This window comes from Sesamum indicum, linkage group LG12 (genome assembly GCF_000512975.1).
Source record: "Sesamum indicum cultivar Zhongzhi No. 13 linkage group LG12, S_indicum_v1.0, whole genome shotgun sequence".
Classification (NCBI taxonomy): Eukaryota; Viridiplantae; Streptophyta; class Magnoliopsida; order Lamiales; family Pedaliaceae; genus Sesamum; species Sesamum indicum.
The window spans coordinates 1,120,064-1,141,067 of NC_026156.1; the positions used below are offsets into that span (position 1 = coordinate 1,120,064).

A 21,004-nucleotide genomic window follows, 5' to 3' on the forward strand; every position below is an offset into this window, starting at 1 on the left:
TTGCACAAGAAACTCAATTCAGCAAAATGGATGTTTCTCTACCAAGTCGTCGTCTTCAGCAATTGGGTCTACAGAAAAACGAACTACCTTAGTCCCACTTGTTTCTCTACTAAATCTTTGTTTGTTGGACATAAATACTAATATGTTCCGAGAAGAAAGGTAAATTAAATGAATTGGCAGACGAGAAAAACTTAAGAGTTTGAATTGGGCCGCCAGGCCTCCAATCACGAATTATGAGTCCAACACCAACCACTTAAAAGACTCAGATATGCAAAGAGCGAAGCCTGTGAAGTGGATTTTCAGTTTCATTTCCTGACGCGAATTGATGTGAAAGTCAACTTTGCGTCAAATGTGTAATAATTTGAATGATTAAAAACAAAGAAAAATACTAATCTCATTTACATTAACAATCATGTAACGTAATTGTAGTTCTTGAATGAGCACCATAAGAGGTGTGTCCAGAAAGAGCTCCATCTAAATCCACCTATCAATGAGATGATACAGACTACAACTAGAGCTACATATTTTACACAAAACTGAATCTGAGCATCCTGCTTCACTGGTAACGGCCACATCAACAAGCTACCTGTTACAAACAATTCCTCCTGTTACACTTAGATAACCAATCTTGATATTGAAGGTTAAACATGAAACGTAAATACTTGAGAAAATCACTCTTTTTGACGAACTGTTAACCTATAATCTAACTTTGTGTAGGTTTGGGTGTGGGTGCAACAAAACTTGCAATCAAATAGATGTCATGCTGTATGCCCCATATGTACATTATACTCCGAATGTTTGAGCAATCCTTTTCTACATTTAGCAGGGGTCATAAATGAAAATAAGATGATATTGCAAATATGCAGCGTTAACAGATTATTCTAGACCATCCGCAAGAGTGATGAAAATGTGAAAGCCATCAACTAACCAGAAAAGAATATTCAGATGCAGTACAACATTTATGACCAAATTGATATAAATATATCTACACCTGATAACATGTGCACAAACAAGGGCAGTACATATAATTTCTTACCTAATATGCCTACAGCATGCTTAACAGGAAATATCCCGGAACAGCCCTTTTGCTTCATCATAAATCCATCTGCCAAAAGAAATACAAAAATGAATAGAGAGACAAAATTCTGAATTATTAAATACTGCAAGTAATTGCTGATCTGAACTATCAATTTTGGCTCTTCATATTCCATTTTCCTCACACAAATTTGAAATATATTTAAGCACCATGATAACACACACAGCCGTGACAATGCGTTAGATCAGACAATATCATGATATAAGTAAAAGGTGTCACTATCATGTCCAAAAAGATTAACTAGGTGTTCCCCACTGCTGTATGGAGGGTGGGATGTGAAGAGCATAGGTAGCAATGAGGCATGCATATAGGTTTATTATATAGTGAAACATAGTCATTAGGCATCATACTTTGAAGAATAACTATATTGCAATAATTACAGCAACGCAAAATAGCGTTTGACCCTATAATAATCAAGAAATCCACTAGGAAAAACCAAATGACATTGTTATAAAAATCACCAGAATATAAAGCAGCACATGGACAAAGTGTGGAAGAAATGTAGCTCAGGAGTAAGGATTGCTTAAATCAATGAACTCACTTGCACAGATAAAGCGGCAAATGATCATTCGGTTGTTTACTTGAAGAAGTTCTCCTTTCACTTTCTTCAGCAAATCTTCTTGGAGGAAGGACTTGACAAGGGCCTTCTATTAAGCCAGCCATCAATGCTCTACCACGAGTAGACTCATAGACCTGCAAATTAACAAGAAAGAAATGCGTACAAACTCTCAATAAGTATGTCCACTCTATCATAAGTCTTAGTGCGAACAAAAGTATCCAGTGACCCCGGAACCCATGCACTCTTTTTGGTAAATGATGCCTGGACCATTTCATGAATTTGAAGTTCATAGAACAACACACTCCAACAAGCATAGTCAAACTAAATTAAACTTCACCTCACTGTCTTCCAGGCCACATGGGCGGCCAACAGCCTCAGGCAAATCACCAGGAAAGTAACACTGATTCACTGTTACCCACTTTGTTGTAGTATTTCTATCCTCCCACATACCCTGCAATGAAGAGATATTCATAATGCAGACCACCAAAGTACAGTGAGCTATCCTACTGGTTCCCATCAGAGATCAGAAAATCAACAACTCCAGAAGCAAAGTATAAAACATCCAGGTCTGCTCCAGGAATTGTAATTTGTAAAGCAAGGTCAAGTGCAGGTAAAAAAGAATGCAACCATTGTGAATGCTCAAACCAAGCAAAAGATTTCCAGAAATGTAGTCAGAAACACAATGCAACTTCTCTCATCTACCAAAACACATGTAATTAGATTCTTACCTGTAGCTTTGAAGGTACAAGTCTGCCATTCAAGCGAATAAGAACGTGATCCAACGTTTTGTACAGATGTCCATTGATGCAGCAAGATATGTAATAGACTTTTTCATCCAAAACTTGAACCGGGTCACCAACCCAGTTGACAGTATGTAAACCATCTGCCGAGGACCTATCCTGGTTCAAAGCCGCAGCACTTGCAGCAACTCCAGAAGGATTATCACGTACAACTGCTTGCTCCTTCCGATTTGTATTGTTCGAAGACTCATCGCCCTGAGATTCTTTTGGATCCCTCATCAGAAAGTTATTTTCCAGAGATCGCCCTAATGAACTTGCCTCTACAGCATTGGCAATTGCCTGGGATTTATCAGTTGAACTGGGAACTATCGATAACTCTACTGAAGAATTTGGTTTTAGTTCAGCCACGTCCTCAACGGTGGTTTTCCCCACCAATGAGTTTAGAGGTGAAACACTAGCAGAACTGGAGGTTTTCACCAAATTATTTGGGCAAGTTCCAGAAGATACTTTATCATCCATCTTACCCCTATTCGAGACATTATCATTCTCCTGCATCCCTCTAACCTCTTTTCTCTCTGACCCAGATTTGACATGGCTTTGATTATTGCCTGCAACTCCAGTAGGAGTGTTTTCCAATGTAATGTTCCCATTAACTATTACCTTCGGCTGGCCAACCTTATCATCTGAACCACCAATTATTTTACTTGAAGTGGACGTGCCAGATACTAAATTGGAAGACACTTTTGGGGTATTGATATTTCTCATGACACGACCGTATTTAGGAGGCAAAGGTTTACCATTGCTTAAAGACAAGCACTTTCCACAATGCCACTCCCCTCTTGGAACTCCCTTTTGGTTAGTTGATGGGAGGCATTTCAAGTGATACCCCTTTTCACAAGCATCACAAATGAGTATGCTATCTATCTCTGTCACTGTAGACATGCACATTTGACAGGTCAGAGCCTTATTCATATACTCCCTAGAAGGTGGATTCCAAGTAGGACGCTCAGACGCCCGTGGTTGTAATAATTTCTGGACAATTTTACCAATTTCAGCATGGGTATTTGCCACAGGTGAAAGTTGAACACGATTAGTGCCTTGTGAAGCGGGTCCTGTTGTCTGAGAATCAAGTGTCCTTGATGCTGTTTGAGGGGCCAATCCAGATTTGACACCAGCAGCTCCCTCAAGCTTAAAGGACATATTCACAGGGACCTTATTATCTGATCCAGTTTTGGATGATAAGGCAGAAGGGGGTTGCACTGACCAAGTTGGAGCCCGCGCAGTTGAGTTAGCAGAGTAAGTGGCTGCAAAATGCAAGTTACAAAAGGTTGAATATCAAATGAAAAATAAGAAGAAGAATAAGATGGTGATAACATAGTATGAGCAATTTCCCAAGGGAAGGCTGCATCAGGAAGTAGTTCCCAAGAAGATAAATTTATCTTATCAAGTTCCTATGAAATGAATATCAGCAGTTAATTGTGTAATTTCCATTTATAAAGAAATTGTTAGTAGTCCCTAAAAGACAAATATTTATGTTAGCAGAACAACAGCCTCAGCCCAAAGAATATCCATCTACACAAACCTAAGTTCTTCCCTTACATGAAACATTTTTAGCATAGATCTTGCAGTCAAAGTCTTCATGGTTTGATTAAGGAAGCAAATCTTCCTACAAATGAAAAGAAAGGATTCGTGTTACCCTGGATTTGTGAAGGTTGTGAAGAACCATTAGCTCTTCCATCTGATCTAAGGTGCGGCCTGTTAACTCTTGGCAATGCCGCTGAACTTGAATGACTAGAAGGCAATGCACTGGAAACTATTGGTCTTATCTCACTTGTAGGAAGCTGATATGACAAAGATGTAGAATTTGCTGTAGTACTATGGCCTAAAGGTGTAGTAGACTGGAAGCTCCCTGAAGATATTGACATGTGACTTGATTTATCTGGCTGAGACACTCGAACAGGATGTGATGCACTGTGACTCTCAACAGCTGCACCAGAGTTTGCCTGCAGACGAGATGAGTGTGGTGTAGATGGTAGAGAAAAAGCTTCTGCCTTTTCCATCTGAAAACAGAGGAGAGTAAAACAATCGCCAGAATAAAGCAGAAGTTACAGATGAATTAGAAGTAACACCAGCAAACACCAATATCGCATTATAATTAAATGCAAAGAACAAAATGAAATTCTATGTATAAATAAATGCAGATGAATTATGCAAGAGTAAAGCTGGTGTGTGTGTGTGTGTGCGGAGGGGGGGGAGGGTGACCAACCAATTAGAAGCATACAAAAGATCGAATGAATTGACCAACAAGCGCAATTAGCGTATTATGATACAAATGTCAAACCTAGAAAAATCCATCAAAGATTCCACACCTAGTGTCAAAGCGTGCAAGTTAATTACGGAAAATATTGTGTGAGAGCTAGTTTTTAACAGAATATTAAATATTAAATGATTCTCCTTTATGAGTACTTAAGTTTTGAGATACGGTGTTCATTTGAAGTGGTATCAGAACGAGGCTAAACAACAGGTGACAACTTAGCCTTTAGATGAAGTGTGCGCATTCAACAATGTGCATAGCATAAAGAGATTTGCTACATACTTCAGCATAAAATTTGTTTTGTCTGCTTAACTTCATTTTTATTATTTCCAGTTTCTACTATTTAAAACACCGGACACGTATTCGCTTTACCCATTCTCAATGAAAATACGACATATTTTATTGTCTTACCTATAACCATCCATCTCAAGCGTAAACATCTATCTAGTGAAAATAGGATCCACATCATTAATATTTGACATAATACTCCATTAATTTCAAGAAATCCACTAGCTAAAAGACCAATAATTTCTACTTCTAGGCCTCAACATAAATAAAACAAAAATATCTAAATCCAACATAACTTAACTGATGAGACATAAATAAAATAACGGAACCCATTAACTATTATCCTTACACTAAAATATCATTTTCAATCTCACAAATTCAACATTTTGACTCAATTTCATTTACAAGATAATCAATGCAAAAATGGAAAAGCGCTTGAAATGACAAAATGAAAATGAAATTGAAGACAAACAAGGCTTCTTAAATGCTGGCTTTTGACATTTTGTGTTGTCTTCATGATATTGTTTTGATTTTTCGGTCAGATATCCATGTGAATCACTCAGATTCAGATTCAGATAACCAGAGGTAAAATAGAGTTTGACAGTTTCCCTCTTTGAGAAACATGGAAAACCTATCCATACATATTTGACCTGCAGCCTTCGTTTATGAAGCAATCAGGCCCTTCTTGAACTTTTATTAACCATGTTCAACACATTTCTCAAATTAATAATCTTTGGTCAAATCTCACTTTACAATTGCTATTTAATTTGGCATACTCTAGCTCACTTTCTCATATCATATGTGAGATATAGCATCCAATTTAGCCCTATCTAAGAGAAGATCAGAACATTTAATCTAGTGAAAAATCTAATACACAACATCTAACTCGATTACACGATTTAAAATTCAAATCCTTGCATTCAAAACGGTATCTTATCTTGGAGCCAACAGATCAGGTTAGGTCCATTCTTTACAAAACCATCACGCACTTATATTGTTTTTCACATACTACTGTTCCGATGTAACTTGAAGCCAACTAAATCTACTAAGCTTATTTGATCACATCTAGAATAGTTATCATCAATTTCTAGAGATATATATTTCATCTTGAAAATTTTCTCAAAGAAATTAACCAACAACTCTAAATTCAAAATGGAAGCTTCTCCTTTCTACACATTTTGATATTAAATAGAACTTCAATTATAAAACAGGGAGGTTAAATGAGCATGAATCAGCCTAAACTTGAAGGAAGAAAGAAAGTGACAAGTGATAACCATCAAACCGCATGCCTAGCAAAATTGATAGAATTACATGATGCATTTTTTAAGCTGAACAGAACACATTTGATAACCTAGCACAGAGTGGGGAGGCAAGAAATTTACTTTTATTACTGTAGCGGGAAGAGGGACAAACCATAATAATTTGTCTAGAAACCATATGGTTCCATTCATGATTCAGATTTTTTATGCATCACATTTTCTTGAATAGGGGCCAAATACTTTTACTACATTGGTATGAGAATAGTTATCTCAGACTTTTCATTAAGAATGCAATGCCAATACTGAACTACAGAACAATAAATAATTTCTTGACATCGGCACATTAAATAACAAATTAAATCGGACGTTGCAAGACTATCACCATAAAATTACAGAATGTAATCAAGCATGTATCATCAGAGATAAATGAAGAATGCTCATGAATTGCATATTCCCTCCAACCAACAGCTCATACAGAACTCCACATCCACGTTCCATAATGCATCCTCGTGACTGAAAATCATATAAAAATATTCTAAACTCTATTTTCATCAGTCATAACAGAGAGTTGATTCCCAGATTACAACTAAAAGCAAGAATTAAAGAAGCAACCAAATCTCTAAACTGAATAGGCAAACCTTTCTTTTGGAAACCAACAACTTCTCAGCGATAGACATTTTGGGCGGCCGAAACCCTAGCCTCTGCTCTTTCAATTTATTAAGGCCCAAATCCTCAATTACACCCCCAAAAGCATCCCTGGGGAAGACGTCCTTGGGTGCAAAACCCTCGCAAACCTTAGCCAACCTGTTCCGCGCCTCTGCCATCAATTCCTTCTCAGCATCAGTGGGGCCCTTTCCTCCCCTCATTTTCCCCATCGCAGCCAAAACCAAGACCATCTCCGCCACCTTCTTCACATCCCCAACCAAACTCCGCTTCCCTCCCCTAAATCTCTTATGCGGCGAGGCCTCCCTCACCACATCCCCATCCTCCTCCGCCGGCCTCTTCTCACCGACAACCTCCGATCTCGCCTCGAACGACTCAACCGCTGATTCCATCCAACAAAAACAAAAGAAAAGGAACAACTACCTGGAAAGCCGCATGGACGGCACCGTATCGAGACAGGAAACCGCACAGACCTGCAGAGCGGAGAGAAGCGCGAAGCAGCCATGAGAGAGAGGGATAAGGGGAGAAAGAAAACAAACCCTAAGGGGGGCGGGAGAGAGGGGAGAATAGAGAGGGGGGGAAATGAAATTAGGAATCGTTAAAAAGAAAAAAACTTAAAAATAAAAACCTTTTTGGCGGGTAATTGTATTGAGCTTTGAGTTGGAGAGTGAGTAAATCGTATGTGAGAGAGAGAGAGAGAGTGAGTGAGTGAGGGTAGGGGGTGGTGAGCCAAAAACTTGAGCAGGGCAGCAAAGGGGGGAGAGAGAGAGAATGAGAGACAGACTCTATTATATATATGATCATTTGTTGCGAATACACTATTTTCATTTTTCTTCTCTTTTGGTATAGTGTGTGCGGTAGCTGTCACGAGGGTTGCACGCTCCTCCACCCTGCTACTCTTGTTCTTTCACACATTTGCCCTCCATCTCTTCAATTCATTTACACTTTCATTCTCTAAATTTTTGTATAATTACATGGAATTTTTTTGTAATTTGAAAAATTATATTTAATACTCTTAAGTTTGCTTCAGTCTAATAAATAAATTCCTTCGTTAGTTAAAATTCACTGAATTTATTGATATCAACAAAAAGTTTGAAAAAAATCTATTGTTAACCCCAATTTGACTTATTACTGATTTATTGCAGGTCAAACAATATTTTTCGAACTAAACTACCATTATAACAGTGAAGATACACCTCCTCACATGTATTAACACGTGAAGACATATTATGGTGCTTTGGGCATAAAAAAGAATTATTTGACCTGAAATAAGTTAACCGAGGATTAAAATAGATTTTTTTTTTAAAATCTTTGTTAATATCAGCAAATTCGGTGAATTTTGACTAACAGATTAATATTTATTAAATAAAACAAACATTAGGGATGCTAGATTCAGTTTTCAATTTAATATATTTACTCCCCCCATATCTGTCTCATGTCTACATAAAATATTCATAATTTTTGTATAATTATATAAACTATTCCCGATAATGTGTATTTTTAAAAAAATAAATATAATTTATGTAAATAGATCATAAATTAATAAGCTAGATGAAATTAAGTATCAGCCGGAGATGAACTAAAATCATGCACAAATTAAGTTCGTAAACACTTATATTATTGTCACAAACTTTGAAATATAGTTTTAAAAAACATATTTACATATTTCGAAATTTATTTGAATGAAAAAAGAAATCTAACAGGTCCAATTTGAATTTCAAATTTAGAGATGGGATCCCATTGCAACCCCTGAGGAGGAGGGGAAGGGCACTAGCCCCAAAATGATATTGGTGTGACGACATGCAATTGACTAATGACCGTTTCAAAATTGCTTTTACAAAAAACAAATTGAAGAGCGTATTAGTATTTGATTTATCATTTTACATCGTTTTTAATAAATAATTTAAATTAAATAGATAGGAGTAATGATTTAATGTAATTGATTATATGCAAAGGGAAACGTATGTAAGTAATTTGGATGTCCTCAAACTGAAAATCGTGTTTCTGGTAACAGAGCATGTCCAGTTGAGTAGTGCAGTAATGCAAACACAAGACAAGAAGAGAAGTTGGGTGAAGCGAGGAGAAGAGAGCGAACGTATGTGGATCTTACAGATCAATGATTGCTTTCCTTGTATACATCAGAACCCGCACCTTACATACAAATGCTTTTATTTTACAAATACAAGTAGATACAACACGTATACGCTTGCAAGATCAACTACTGCGCATGCTAGAGATGTAGTAACAGCGCATCCATTTTGAATACGTTACGTGCAGGACAAAGGGATAGGATCACAACTCATAACCAACTCCCCACAGGTGATGCTGTAGACATCTCGAATTCGTAGTGGGGAAGGCACTCTCATGGACAGAACACCTTTTTCTCTTGCAAAAGATACCCATTTTTGGTTATGCTGCAGCAACTAAATGAGACAGGACTATCAGATGGATGTCACGTCACTGCATATCACAATCCAGGAGTCTGTGCAGAGGATTCGGGCATCTTGAAGCTTGTAACCATGGAAAACGGGTAACTGAAATCCTTCACTGAGTTTTAAATTTATATATGGCAAGATCACAGTCTTCAGCACCGTGGATGCTAATGTCTGCAAACATAGCCGGTTCTTAATCGACATAAGAAGAGAACAATATTTGCATGTACTGACACATAAAATGGATTTTTGTACATCTGTGAGTGAAAGAAGAAAATTTAAAAGAAAATATGGCATTGGAAGTGGGAAAAATGAAGGAAAAACCCACCAACTTTCTTCAGTGATCCCTATTCCCTAACTCTGGGTCAGGGTGTTCTCTATTGATCAGGTGTGAATCTATTATCATCTTAAGAGTATCCATCTGTATTATCCTAGCTGGCACCTTAACAACTGTCTCTTTTAAGGATATAACTGGGCCTATTTATATTACTGAACGATGATACTTCTTATAGCTAAAGTTCATAGACATGCTTTGATGCTTTCTAGTTCATAGAAACACGGACTAATACATACTTGAGCAACCCCAAAAAATTTGAAAGATTTGAACAGATACCTGGATCAGACGCATGTGCAAGTCACCAACTTTGCTCCAATTAAGAGACAAAGTGAAGTCATTTAACTTTACACTACCAGTGAGAGCATTCCTTGAAATTTCAGCCGACGTGGAAGTACCAATCCCCTGAAGCAAGCACACTTGTTTATATCATCCTCTCACTATACAGATACGAAAACAAAGCAAGGGAACTCAAAATAAAAGATGCCCATATCACTTGCAGCAAACCGGTTTGTTATGTAATGGATATAGAACAATTGCTAGAAGAATTTAAAAAGTTTCAACTGATAAAACAGGCAAGCTGTTGACTTGTTGATAAAAGTATATTTATGCTTATCATCTGACAGAAGTCAATTTTTGCATCAAAAAGGGCTTCTTAGTTTACATCTAGACAAGTTTAGCAAATGCCAAAAAAGGTGATTTTTCATTTCTTCAACATTTATTCTTTAAGAAAATTTGTAAAGGATCCACTTAAATAAAACAAGTTGTAAGAGGTGCTATTCCAACAAGGATCAAGTTATAACACAATTTAAATTCAACAACTGCACAGCGGAAAATGCAAAGGCACCTAACATTATTACTTATCCCAGTTTCAGAGTAAATTATCAGGATGAAGTAATGACTGCAGCCAGGTAGACTCCAAATGCTAAGTGCATATAAGAGATGCATTTGACTGATATCCTGATAATGTAAACACAGAGTAGCTTCACTAAGCTTACCATGGAAAAGGATAAAACTGGTATTACTTCCTCCACATCCAAAACATCAATGACCACATCTAAAAGAATTGTTGCCGTAATCTGCTGATTTTCAACTTCTATGGTTGGTGGTGAAGATACAGAAACATTCAAATTCATGTCATGATTTGGGTACATCTTATACAACTTCGGAATGATGAACCTCCATCCAGCTGTGTTCAAGAGGGACTGGTCTGGCAGTTTATCAACAATCCACTGCATCTTGCTTGCCTGATAGAAAAACCAAATGTTAGCTATAAGATGTGGCAATCCTGGTATGCAGTTTAAGTGAAGCAAATGCTAAACCGTCAAACAATTCCCTTGACCAGGCTGCCAAGATATCAGAAGTTGATACTGACTAACAGTATGGATCCCAGTGGATCCATATCCAGCAACTGAAGCAAGACTATTGTCCCATCTCTTACTACAGAAGTTAAGAACTTACATTAAAGTAAACATATGATGCAGACTTGAGAACATCTTCATGCAACGAGATTTTGACCATCTTATCTGCTTCCTTGCAGGAAAGTGAATCTCGTATTGATCTGTGGTAGTGGCTGGAAAGCACAACTGCATCCTTGGAAGAGAACAACCCATTTACTTCAAGGTCAAGGGATGACTCAGTCAGCTCTGGGTCATCAACAAATGTAACATTTAATGCAGCGATATTAGTTACAGGTACTTCCTTGGGAAGAGATTGCAGCATAGAGTCAAGCCCTACAATTGATTCCTTTATTTTCTTCGAAACAGCATCCTCAACAGCAGAACTAATTTTGCTCTCAAAAGCATCCACCAATCTGGAAAACATAAAAGAAGCAATTGATTTTGGGCAAATTTGGTACCATAAGACACAAGTTAAAATAATGTCAAGATTTGCATAACCAGAAAGCAAGGGAAAAGGGAGAGTTTTATAGATAACCTCTATATTTGATGGACATAAAAAAAGCACATCTATAGTTCGTATAAACAGTAAAAAACACTACGTACGATACCCTTGGTAAAGCCATGATGCTCCACCATCCAACTTTATATATATATCGTTCACGTAACATCCACATTCCAAAAGAGACAGCTTTAGAGATCCTTGAAGAGTAGTCAAACTGAGGGTAAGGCCAACCTCCAATCCTTCAACCTTAGAAGAATTAAAAATTGTTAATTCCTGTTATTGCATAAATCAACTGGGAGATGATTACTTCATTTTTACATTTTTTTTAACCACTGTAATGATTAAGGCTTCGGGTCGAGAGTGCATGGATTAGCTGGTGAACTCACTTGCAGAAAAAATGGTCATATGAAGCAAATAACTGAGCTAAGTCTCTAAGAGAGTCGTTACATGAACACTAAGAGGATCAAAGGCATGACCCAGACAGTTTCCCGTCCAATGATAATTTTCCCAGAGTCGCGTGAATATCAATTACTGCTTTACCAAAGTTTTTGTCAATAAAACAATGACCTTCCCCTAATCTCAGAACACCTTCTTGTAGCATAAAATATGCCAAAATTTTGAGTGAAAAGAGAACGTAGATAAATAGATTATGATTAGTAATATAGTATATTTGCAAAGTTGCAGAAAATTTTCTTAATCTTTTGAACATGTAGGCCATCCATTGACCTATATTGGCAACTTCAAAGTCTTGCATAAGTGTTGGGAAGTGAACCAAAGTTCACAAATTTCACGGCTACGACATAAGATTTTCCTTAGGGATCCTCATCCCTTTCAGTGACCTCAGCCTTCAAATCGTAATGTTATAAAAAATACGGGCAATTCTAGTTCACTGATAAGTGATCTCATGACTAGGACTAGCTAGCGATCACATGTAGGGATATGGCAGTTTTAGTGTATTCCTTCTCTTCGTCTTCGACCATGCCGTGTTATATTAGATTCTAACAATCGTATGTCTTTCCAGACTAACAGTCTGCTGAAATCGAACATTTCGTGATTTTGATTCATGTGCGGATTACTAGCCTCTCCAAGTCAATATACAGACTATATTGAAATCTGACCCACTTATCTTCTCCATATGCATGGTGAAATTGCTGCTTATTACCATTAGAAAATGGAATAGCCAGCCTATCCAGCTGCCGTACAATTCTTGCTACCAGTGCACAACACGAAAGACTAAAAGCCACAATCATCTACACATGTAACAAAATCCATAATAAGTTAACAACATACCTCAACAGTGGCACTTCCCTTATCAGAGACCGTGATTGGAAGTAACCAAGTACTGTACGAATACTCCCAATTCATACTTAAATTCGCAGTGGCACCAGATACATCTATAACTATCCCGCTATCTCCAGTTTTTAGAGTAGATAAAGTTACATGAACTCTTTCAATAGTAATATTGGAAAGAACCATTTGAACTCTACCCACAAACGGGATTTTCACATACTTCTCAATCTTGGGCAGCTCAAGCGGAACTAATGAAGACTCCGCCTTTTCTATCAACAAATCCTTGAGAAATTGAAGACCCTTGTTTGATACTTCCGCTGCCATATACCCTACTTCATGAGAATGAACACAAGAAGAAGAAAAGGCAACTAAAAAGAGCAACAGAAAAGGGAAGATTGAGCGCGCCATGAGATAATTGAGGATAAACCCAAATAAGAAATGGGCTTTTTGAATCAAAATCAGGGTTTATCACTAATCATTGTAATTGGAAAAACAAAGTACTTTATTCTTGGATTTGTCTTCCTCCAATAAGGGAGTTGAAAGCATAAGCAACATTGGAGTCTTGAAATATAAAAATAAAGGAGATAAATATACGCATTGACGTTGACAGCATGAGGATTCTGAAACACTTGCCGTTCTGAAGATGATACACGTGATCATCGCAGTTCGGTATTACGCAAAGGAAATCAAACAGGTAAAAATTATACCGAAAAATGATACAATTAACAAGAAAAAGAAAAGAAAATCTCGTGACCCGTTTTGGCTTTTGGGCTCGGTTAGGCCCAATTCATGAATTACTCACAACAGTTATTGGGCGACATTGCAAGAAACTCCTTAAGGACAGGCTTATTATAAAAAATATCCCTCTTAAGTTTAAAATGTTTAGAAAACATAAATTCTAATTCGAATCGAATTTAATTTGATTGAAATTAATTGTATGAAAAATTTAATGGATTGATATATAATTTTAAAAAAATGATTAAGTGCATATTAAGTATAATATATTTACTATGTGATTAGTTTAGTTCGACAAAACTTAAATCATGTAAAAATTTTCCTTACAAAAAACCTTCAATCTAAAATTCAAAATATTTGTAAGAAAGAATCACCATATATGCCAAAATTCTTCCTCCAATTAAATTAGTTAAATCAAATAAATTATACAATAAATTAATAATATACTTATTATATAATTAATTATATTTTTTAATTTTTATATAACAAATACAATACCCTTCACATGTAATTGATCTGCTCTATTAAAATTTCCACCATACATTTGATATACGTGTAAAAAGACTATAATTTAGTCTTGTAATGGCATGTCTTGTTAGTGATCGTCGCCGTGGAAAGATGGATGTCCAGATCACAGGTGCTGTAGGCGACGACGTGAATATTGAAAACTATGCGGACTTTCCCGGAGACTCTTACGAAATTCTGGAAATGCAACGTGCCGGAGATGGCATTGGAATAGAAATCAGAGTCGTCGAGAAGACGATCCGCCATTAACGCAAGCGAGATGTTCAGAATGCGGGTGTCGCGCGCGCCGATCTCTCCCGCGGGGATGGGGGCCTCTCCGGCGTCGTTGCCTCGGTACCTGAGGACAGCGGTTGTGTTTGCGTACTTGAGACCGACCCAGTTAGGGTTCTCGACGGTGACTTGGGCGTCGAGGGTGAAATTCAGGTAGACGCGGCGTTTGAGTATATCGACGGAGGAATCAAAGTGGGCGAGGGAGAAGGAGTTAACGGCGGTGACGAGATGCTTGGGTTTGAAAACAGTGAGGCCCAGAATCAGGAATAGCAAGCCCGATCCCACTACGGCAGTGACCACCCAAAGATAGGCGTATTTCCTCCTTCGCCGCGCTGGGCGGCGATCTGGAGAGCCAGTGCCCATTAGTAATTGCTCATTGTTTTCTAATACTATAAATCTATTTCTGCACATGGGAGTGTCTTGATTTCGTCGCTATATACTATTGGTGATATTGATACCTTAAAACTGACTGATGATTTGTAGGCTCTAACGCGAGTTTCGCCCATGTTTAATTATACTGCCTTTACGGACTAACAGATTAATAATAAAACAAACAACGAATCACCAAAAACCTGTAAATTACGAAAGCTTGAGATGAGATCGGTGAAACAGTATCCTCTCGAGCTACCTCCCCTGCTAAATCCTTAGATGCGTGCTACTCATATATTTACTCTGAAATCAGAATAAAACATACGTAAGGCAGGAACCGGCCGGCATTCAAGGAGGAATACCAGGAGTGCGCGTAGCTCAGTCGCATGTTGACTCTGGAACATTTGAGGCGAAATGCACGAGGTCTAGAAACCCGCCGCTCACATCGTCCTCGTCAGTTTGCGCGATTATCAAGATTAACGCCATCCTGAAGTGCATGCCTGACGAAGCCAGTCTCTGGGCGGCGAGTGGCCGGGAATTTGAAATAATGAAATGAATCTAAATTACAAAGCAAAATAAGCAATTATTATTTGGTTTCCTGTAAGAGATTCAAAACTCTTTTTTCTATATGATCCTTTTTTTTTTTTTTTTTGACTTGGATGAATTTTTTTAATTGAAATAAAAGTGATGATTTAGTTTTCTTTGAATAAATTAATTATAAATATTTATATGTAATATTTTTCGATAATTATAACAATCATTTACTAATTATCAATATCTTATTAATTATATCTATTCAACTACGTACTATTATTATAAAAATAAAATAATATGCTGCACACTGATAAAATTCAAATACATAACTTTATACTGATGAGCCCTTAACTTTACAAATCGAAATAAGGCTCATTGGTCTTTTTTCTATATGATATTAGCAGCAATAAATCTGAAATCTCTTAACTAGAGTTTCACAAACATGTTGGCAATTCAATTTTTCTATCGAGCAAAATTGTAATTATCTTTTTGGGCAATTTCGATTTTCTGTTCCGCAATTGTGTAATATTTTTGGGTACGCTTGATAACCTATACTATTATTTAATATTTTGATATATTTAAATACACATCTACAAAGATAATGACAATTTGGTTTCCTTTTCTATTCTTTTTCTTCCCTTCATCTATTATTTATTTTCTTTTTCCCCTTATATTTTTTCCTTTCAGTCACATTGTTTCATCTTATTTCTATTCAATCTTTTATTCATCGTCAAACATATTAAATAAAAAGTATTATAATTTTGATGTATTAAAATTTTTAAGCTGATATCTCAAGTGTGCCAACAACAATAGCACAGATTGTAAGGTGAAGATTGCACATTACCACTAGTGTTTCTTCCTTCTTCTATATAATTTATTGGGAGATGGATGTAGTTGGGGTAATCAAAGGTAACAAACTGGAAGTTTTCGCACAGCTGCGTGAAGTATGATCAATACTATAATTTGGTTTGCATACAAGTATTCACTGCCGATTAACACACTATCATCACAACAGACAAATAGAAATATAGATGAAGCGCGCAATAGGATAGGTAGCGCCCAAGCACCATGTTTTACAACACCCCATATATCATTCCTATGGTTCATCTATGGAGCTCAAGCCACAATCATCCTCCTTTCACCACACTAGAGCATTTACAACATCAAACTGTTGTTTCTTCATTCCTATAAGAAGTAATCTGGAGGCGGCTTCTTAGCAGGCGCTCCTCTTGATTCCTACATTTCACCATAAACACAAATCACGCATTGTAAGAGGCTAATATGGGCTTTCTTGAACAGACTGACAAAGCAATCATGTTGACTGAAACAATCACTAGCGTTTAATGAAATCCTACTACTAACAAGAATATAGATCCTACACTATGCACCAAAATCATGAGGGAACGCAGCACGGGCACAACAAACAATTCTGAAGCTGGCGGTCTGGGTTAATGTCAAGCATTTGACCCAAAACCCAAGATTTATGGTTGGCATTTCTAATCTTCCAGAGAGCAAAATGTGAGCCGAAGGGGAGAAAAAAGTCATAATACCTGTGGTGCTGCTTCAAAAACACGAAATTCACTTTCAAGGTTTTCATTCAGCTCAAGAATTGCTGCTACATTTCCACATCTGTAGCATGACTAAAATTCATGACATATTCAAGGTAGAACAATGAAACAACTAAAACAAATTGCAGTTGTTACCTGTAACAGTAATTTGGTGCAGACCAGACTGTAACTATCTGATTATTAAACATCCATTTATAACCTTCCATTACCAACTGATGGGCACGACATATGAAGTCAATATTGTTCGAGTGATTAAATGAAGTGACAACACTACCACCAAATAAGAAACCTGCGCCACGTGGGCTCAAACCCCAACCATCAACAATGTCTTCTGGATCAGACCATAGGAGATCACACATAGCACCATCATGAGGCACTTCTTGCTTCCGGTCAATTGTCCGAATCTGAAAAGATGGATGATGTCAATCCCAATCATCAATGCAAAATAAAGAAAAATACTTCTAAGTTCCGGATATTTGTAAGACCTGGTCTAATGTAGAAATCGCTGGAGATAAACCACCATGAACACAAAATATTTTGTTCTCGATGAGTGCCGATAGGCTGCAAGAGATTGCAAATAGGACATGACTTATCAGAGCAGTCTTTCACAAAACAAGCCACACCAAGACAAGGAAATCGTAATGTGGTAACCCAGGCATGCAAGCAGAGGTTAACCATATAAAAAATCTAAACTAGTATCCAAAATATGAGGCAACTAACAAGTTGGCCTTTGTTTTCTTTTTATTGGTGATACTTGTTTACTGCACACGGTATATGAAATTCAACAAAACCAAATGCAGGCTTTCTTTCTTACAAAAGCTGATGAAAAGAAAGTCGCAACCTTATGTAATCAAATATATCGGTACAATATCTCCAAACATTGACAGAACCATATTTCCGTAGGCACTCGTCGTAGAAACCGTACACCTGGAACAAGTTACACAAATAAGTATTTTACAGAATATAGTAGCTAAACCTCACATAAAACAAAGATCAACCTGTGTTATCTGCCGACTCTCATGGTTACCCCTGATGAGAGTTATCCTATCAGGATATCTGACCTATCAATGCAATATCTGTTAGTCAATACTAGGCCAGTGTCTGAAATTTCTTGGAACATGGAATGCTAGATACTCATATGCTCTTGTAACAATTTGTGATGTCCAGGAATACTGAGTATCATAGATGACGCACGAGTACGCCAACTTTCAGGACAAATAAGTTGAAAATGCAGGTACCTTCAGGGCAAGTAGAAGAAGGAATGTCTCAACTGAGTAAAATCCTCTATCCACAAAATCTCCAAGAAATAGGTAATTTGTCTTTGGACAATCACCTCCTACTTTAAAAAGCTCTTTCATGTCATAGAATTGCCCATGTATGTCGCCGCATATCTATTTCATCCAATTGTAGAGAAAAGACAAATACTATATTAGTAATCAGAGCATTATATTCAAGCCAATAAATATATGACATCAAAAGGCACAGCATAATATCTTCAAACCGAGAAAAGTATTTCCACTGGCATTCATCAATCCTTTCTATGTCTAAAGCTTCTTTTCTTAGACATAACTTTGTCAATTATTGTGAAACACTTTAAATTTTCAATAATTGACTGTTTCAGATTTACTTACAACCCCCCCCCCCCCAAACACCTGATAATCAACAGTGGCCTACCCATTAATTTCAGCTTTTATCCCCTACGCTCACTTCTGAAGCAAATATGAGATAAGGGGGGCTAGAAGTGGAAGGGTGATCAGTTTCAATACTCAAATTTATTAATTCACATATCTTCTTATTCTAGTTATCCAGTTCGGTAAATGAGAAGTCGAGCCCCATAATATCTACACTCATGGATTGAACTATTTGAATTTAGTCAGGGAAAGAAGAAATAGAAAAACACATATTTTTTCAGAACTCATAAATCATCCACTACAACTCAAATCTAGGTGGATCTCAACCAATTATTTTGAGAAGTCACTGTAAATCGAACATCCAGTGACTCAAGTTGCTGGCAGCAAAATCCCATCTCAAGTCTTCCTGTATCCAGTTCTCGTGTAGCAGAATCTATTCAACCCAAACTAACCCAAGAAAAAGTGAAAAAAGTAGATTTCAAGCTTCCTTAGATACTCACAGTGACGGGGGCATCGACGCGCTGAACATTGCTCTCTTCGACGAGGATTTCCATGGCCTTTAGGCAGAGAGCCTTGACTTCGGATTCCTTGAGCGGTTCGCATCTTTTCAGCTGCTCTATCTGCCGGTCGAGGTCTGACATCTTCGCAGATTCCAACCTTAAAACTCCTCCACTAATTCTGTGAATAATCAAATCGTTTACGAATTATAAACTATTTTATGATTCCGCATCAGAATATTTGCAAGGCTTCGCCTTGCTGATTGGAGGCGTGGTTCTAGTTTTATACTGCTGCCATTGATAATTGACGATAGCAGTGCTGAGGTTCACTACTTTTTTGTGTGGGCTTTCTTTTCTCTCTGGAAATGGGGCTTTCGCAATTCGCGCTTGAATTTTTGGGAATTCTGATTTTCCCCCTCATTTCTTACCTTAATTAGGTTTTCAGTCGGGCGCATTACCTCTTCACTCCTTTAGAGAATCGCTGTATGTCAGTGTAGAAGGAATAACAATAACGGTTTATATGAATCAAATCATCAGATTTTTTTTTTTATGTAATTTGACCAACCGTTATTCTTTCCATCAAAATAATTATAATCAGCAATATCAAATATTTATAATTTAAAAATTATTAATAACTATAATCATCAATATTATATAACTATATCTAATCAACAACCACTACTAAAACGATACATACTATTGAAATAAAGTAATATCCACACACGTTAGTAGAATTCAAACCCTCGACTCTAAGTCATAGAGCCTCAATTTTTCCAATTAAGTTACACTTCATTGATAATCGAAATAATTAGTATTAATATTTAAAAATATTGGATAGTATCTTAATCAAAATAGATGTCGTCAACAAATGAATACTGTCGTAGTTCCTTCCACTTAATTAATAGTATAAATTTTAAAGCCTATGTATTAAATAACATTGATAGTCTTCGCACATATACTTATGTACTTAATTTTTCATGACCTCATTAGTATGCAATTAATTAATTTATGAGCATAATAGTATGATTGAAAATTTTATCTGGTGGCATACTATTTATTGGCTTGGTTAAATGTCATTTTTAGAAAAATAATAAAGTTAGGCTCAAATACATTGGGTGATTAAGGCTCTAGATCAAAGTCATAAATACTACCCTTTTAAGAAAATTGGACCCATCCAAAATTCATGATATGAAAGACTAAAATTGCAAACATTGGCATGAATTTTTCACAAGATTTTGAATATTTTGATTGGTCATGGAATACAAAATTCGAAACTTGTAATCCTTTGTTCTAAAATGGTCTTGAAATTGGGGAAACTGGACACATTTAATTTCATACTTTATAAAATTTTAAAAATGATTTCAAAATTTAAATCATCCGACACAATTAGTCCCCTTATATTATGTAAAGTAGATGATGAAATATTGAGACTTTTTCACAATGTTTGGTTTTGTGTTTTGGCCCATGAGATGGGCCAAAACACAAAACCTTGTTTGTTTTTGTTTTTTATTACTTTTTTTTATTATTTTTTATTTTTTTCTTAACATAAATATATATATTATATTTCATTAACAAACAAAATACTATATATACATACACATATATATTACTAAATATATATATTAAAAGACATGATTTGACAATAAACAGTAACTTCTGTCTCCAAAATCCCAACATCAAACCTACACCACTTATTTTACATTATTTTATATTATATCAAAACACAAATCCAAACATACCATCTATCTCAAAACACATATTTACTTATCTCTACTTTTCTCTCTCTATTTTCAAAACACCAAAACAAAAACATCCAAAACATTAATTTCGGAACTGTTTTGAGAATTTTGTAAAGCAGATAACTAAATGGGTCCAATTTTATTATCATTTTAAAAAATCTAGTAAAACATATGACTAAAAGCATAAATTCTCTTATTTTATAAGATTAAAAGTGTAATTTTGTCATTTTTTGATATATTGTTCATTATTTTTAATAAA

General features: G+C 36.4%; 4 protein-coding genes across 4 annotated transcripts; all 4 read right to left on the reverse strand.

The window, feature by feature from the left end:
• On the reverse strand, window positions 375-7,706 carry LOC105174914. The gene is made up of 8 exons (XM_011097168.2): window positions 7,548-7,706; window positions 6,895-7,392; window positions 4,092-4,455; window positions 2,384-3,699; window positions 1,993-2,106; window positions 1,638-1,789; window positions 1,037-1,105; window positions 375-586 (listed from the first exon to the last, which is right to left on the reverse strand). Exons 2-7 carry the CDS (start codon window positions 7,309-7,311, stop codon window positions 1,057-1,059), a joined length of 2,412 nt encoding a protein of 803 aa, XP_011095470.1. The 5' UTR covers window positions 7,312-7,392; window positions 7,548-7,706; the 3' UTR covers window positions 375-586; window positions 1,037-1,056.
• LOC105174915 (putative BPI/LBP family protein At1g04970) lies at window positions 9,006-13,544 on the reverse strand. Its single transcript, XM_011097169.2, has 6 exons — window positions 12,878-13,544; window positions 11,694-11,833; window positions 11,147-11,498; window positions 10,684-10,932; window positions 9,965-10,090; window positions 9,006-9,525 (listed from the first exon to the last, which is right to left on the reverse strand). The coding sequence occupies exons 1-6, from the start codon at window positions 13,283-13,285 to the stop codon at window positions 9,361-9,363; spliced, it is 1,440 nt and encodes a 479-aa protein (XP_011095471.1). The 5' UTR covers window positions 13,286-13,544; the 3' UTR covers window positions 9,006-9,360.
• On the reverse strand, window positions 14,177-14,770 carry LOC105175154. Its single transcript, XM_011097501.1, has one exon. The coding sequence runs from the start codon at window positions 14,768-14,770 to the stop codon at window positions 14,177-14,179; it is 594 nt and encodes a 197-aa protein (XP_011095803.1).
• Window positions 16,219-19,481, reverse strand: LOC105174916 (serine/threonine-protein phosphatase PP-X isozyme 2). Its single transcript, XM_011097170.2, has 8 exons — window positions 19,010-19,481; window positions 18,117-18,269; window positions 17,877-17,939; window positions 17,720-17,805; window positions 17,364-17,439; window positions 17,014-17,282; window positions 16,861-16,939; window positions 16,219-16,546 (listed from the first exon to the last, which is right to left on the reverse strand). The coding sequence occupies exons 1-8, from the start codon at window positions 19,148-19,150 to the stop codon at window positions 16,496-16,498; spliced, it is 918 nt and encodes a 305-aa protein (XP_011095472.1). The 5' UTR covers window positions 19,151-19,481; the 3' UTR covers window positions 16,219-16,495.

Bases quoted from the DNA above. Each gene is read 5' to 3' on its own strand.
- LOC105174914 (XM_011097168.2), bottom strand. From the start codon at position 7,311: ATGGAATCAGCGGTTGAGTCGTTCGAGGCGAGATCGGAGGTTGTCGGT. The intron at 3,700-4,091 runs GTAACACGAATC...TGCATTTTGCAG, and splicing joins ACAACCTTCACAAATCCAGG to CCACTTACTCTGCTAACTCA. The intron at 1,106-1,637 runs GTGAGTTCATTG...TTCTTTTGGCAG, and splicing joins TTGCCGCTTTATCTGTGCAA to ATGGATTTATGATGAAGCAA.
- LOC105174915 (XM_011097169.2), bottom strand. From the start codon at position 13,285: ATGGCGCGCTCAATCTTCCCTTTTCTGTTGCTCTTTTTAGTTGCCTTT. The intron at 10,933-11,146 runs GTAAGTTCTTAA...TTTTTCTATCAG, and splicing joins CATCATATGTTTACTTTAAT to GCAAGCAAGATGCAGTGGAT. The intron at 9,526-9,964 runs GTATCTGTTCAA...CTATGTTTGCAG, and splicing joins TGCACATGCGTCTGATCCAG to ACATTAGCATCCACGGTGCT.
- LOC105175154 (XM_011097501.1), bottom strand. From the start codon at position 14,770: ATGGGCACTGGCTCTCCAGATCGCCGCCCAGCGCGGCGAAGGAGGAAA.
- LOC105174916 (XM_011097170.2), bottom strand. From the start codon at position 19,150: ATGTCAGACCTCGACCGGCAGATAGAGCAGCTGAAAAGATGCGAACCG. The intron at 17,806-17,876 runs GTTGATCTTTGT...AACTTGTTCCAG, and splicing joins AGAGTCGGCAGATAACACAG to GTGTACGGTTTCTACGACGA. The intron at 17,440-17,719 runs GTTGCGACTTTC...AATCTCTTGCAG, and splicing joins GATATATTTGATTACATAAG to CCTATCGGCACTCATCGAGA.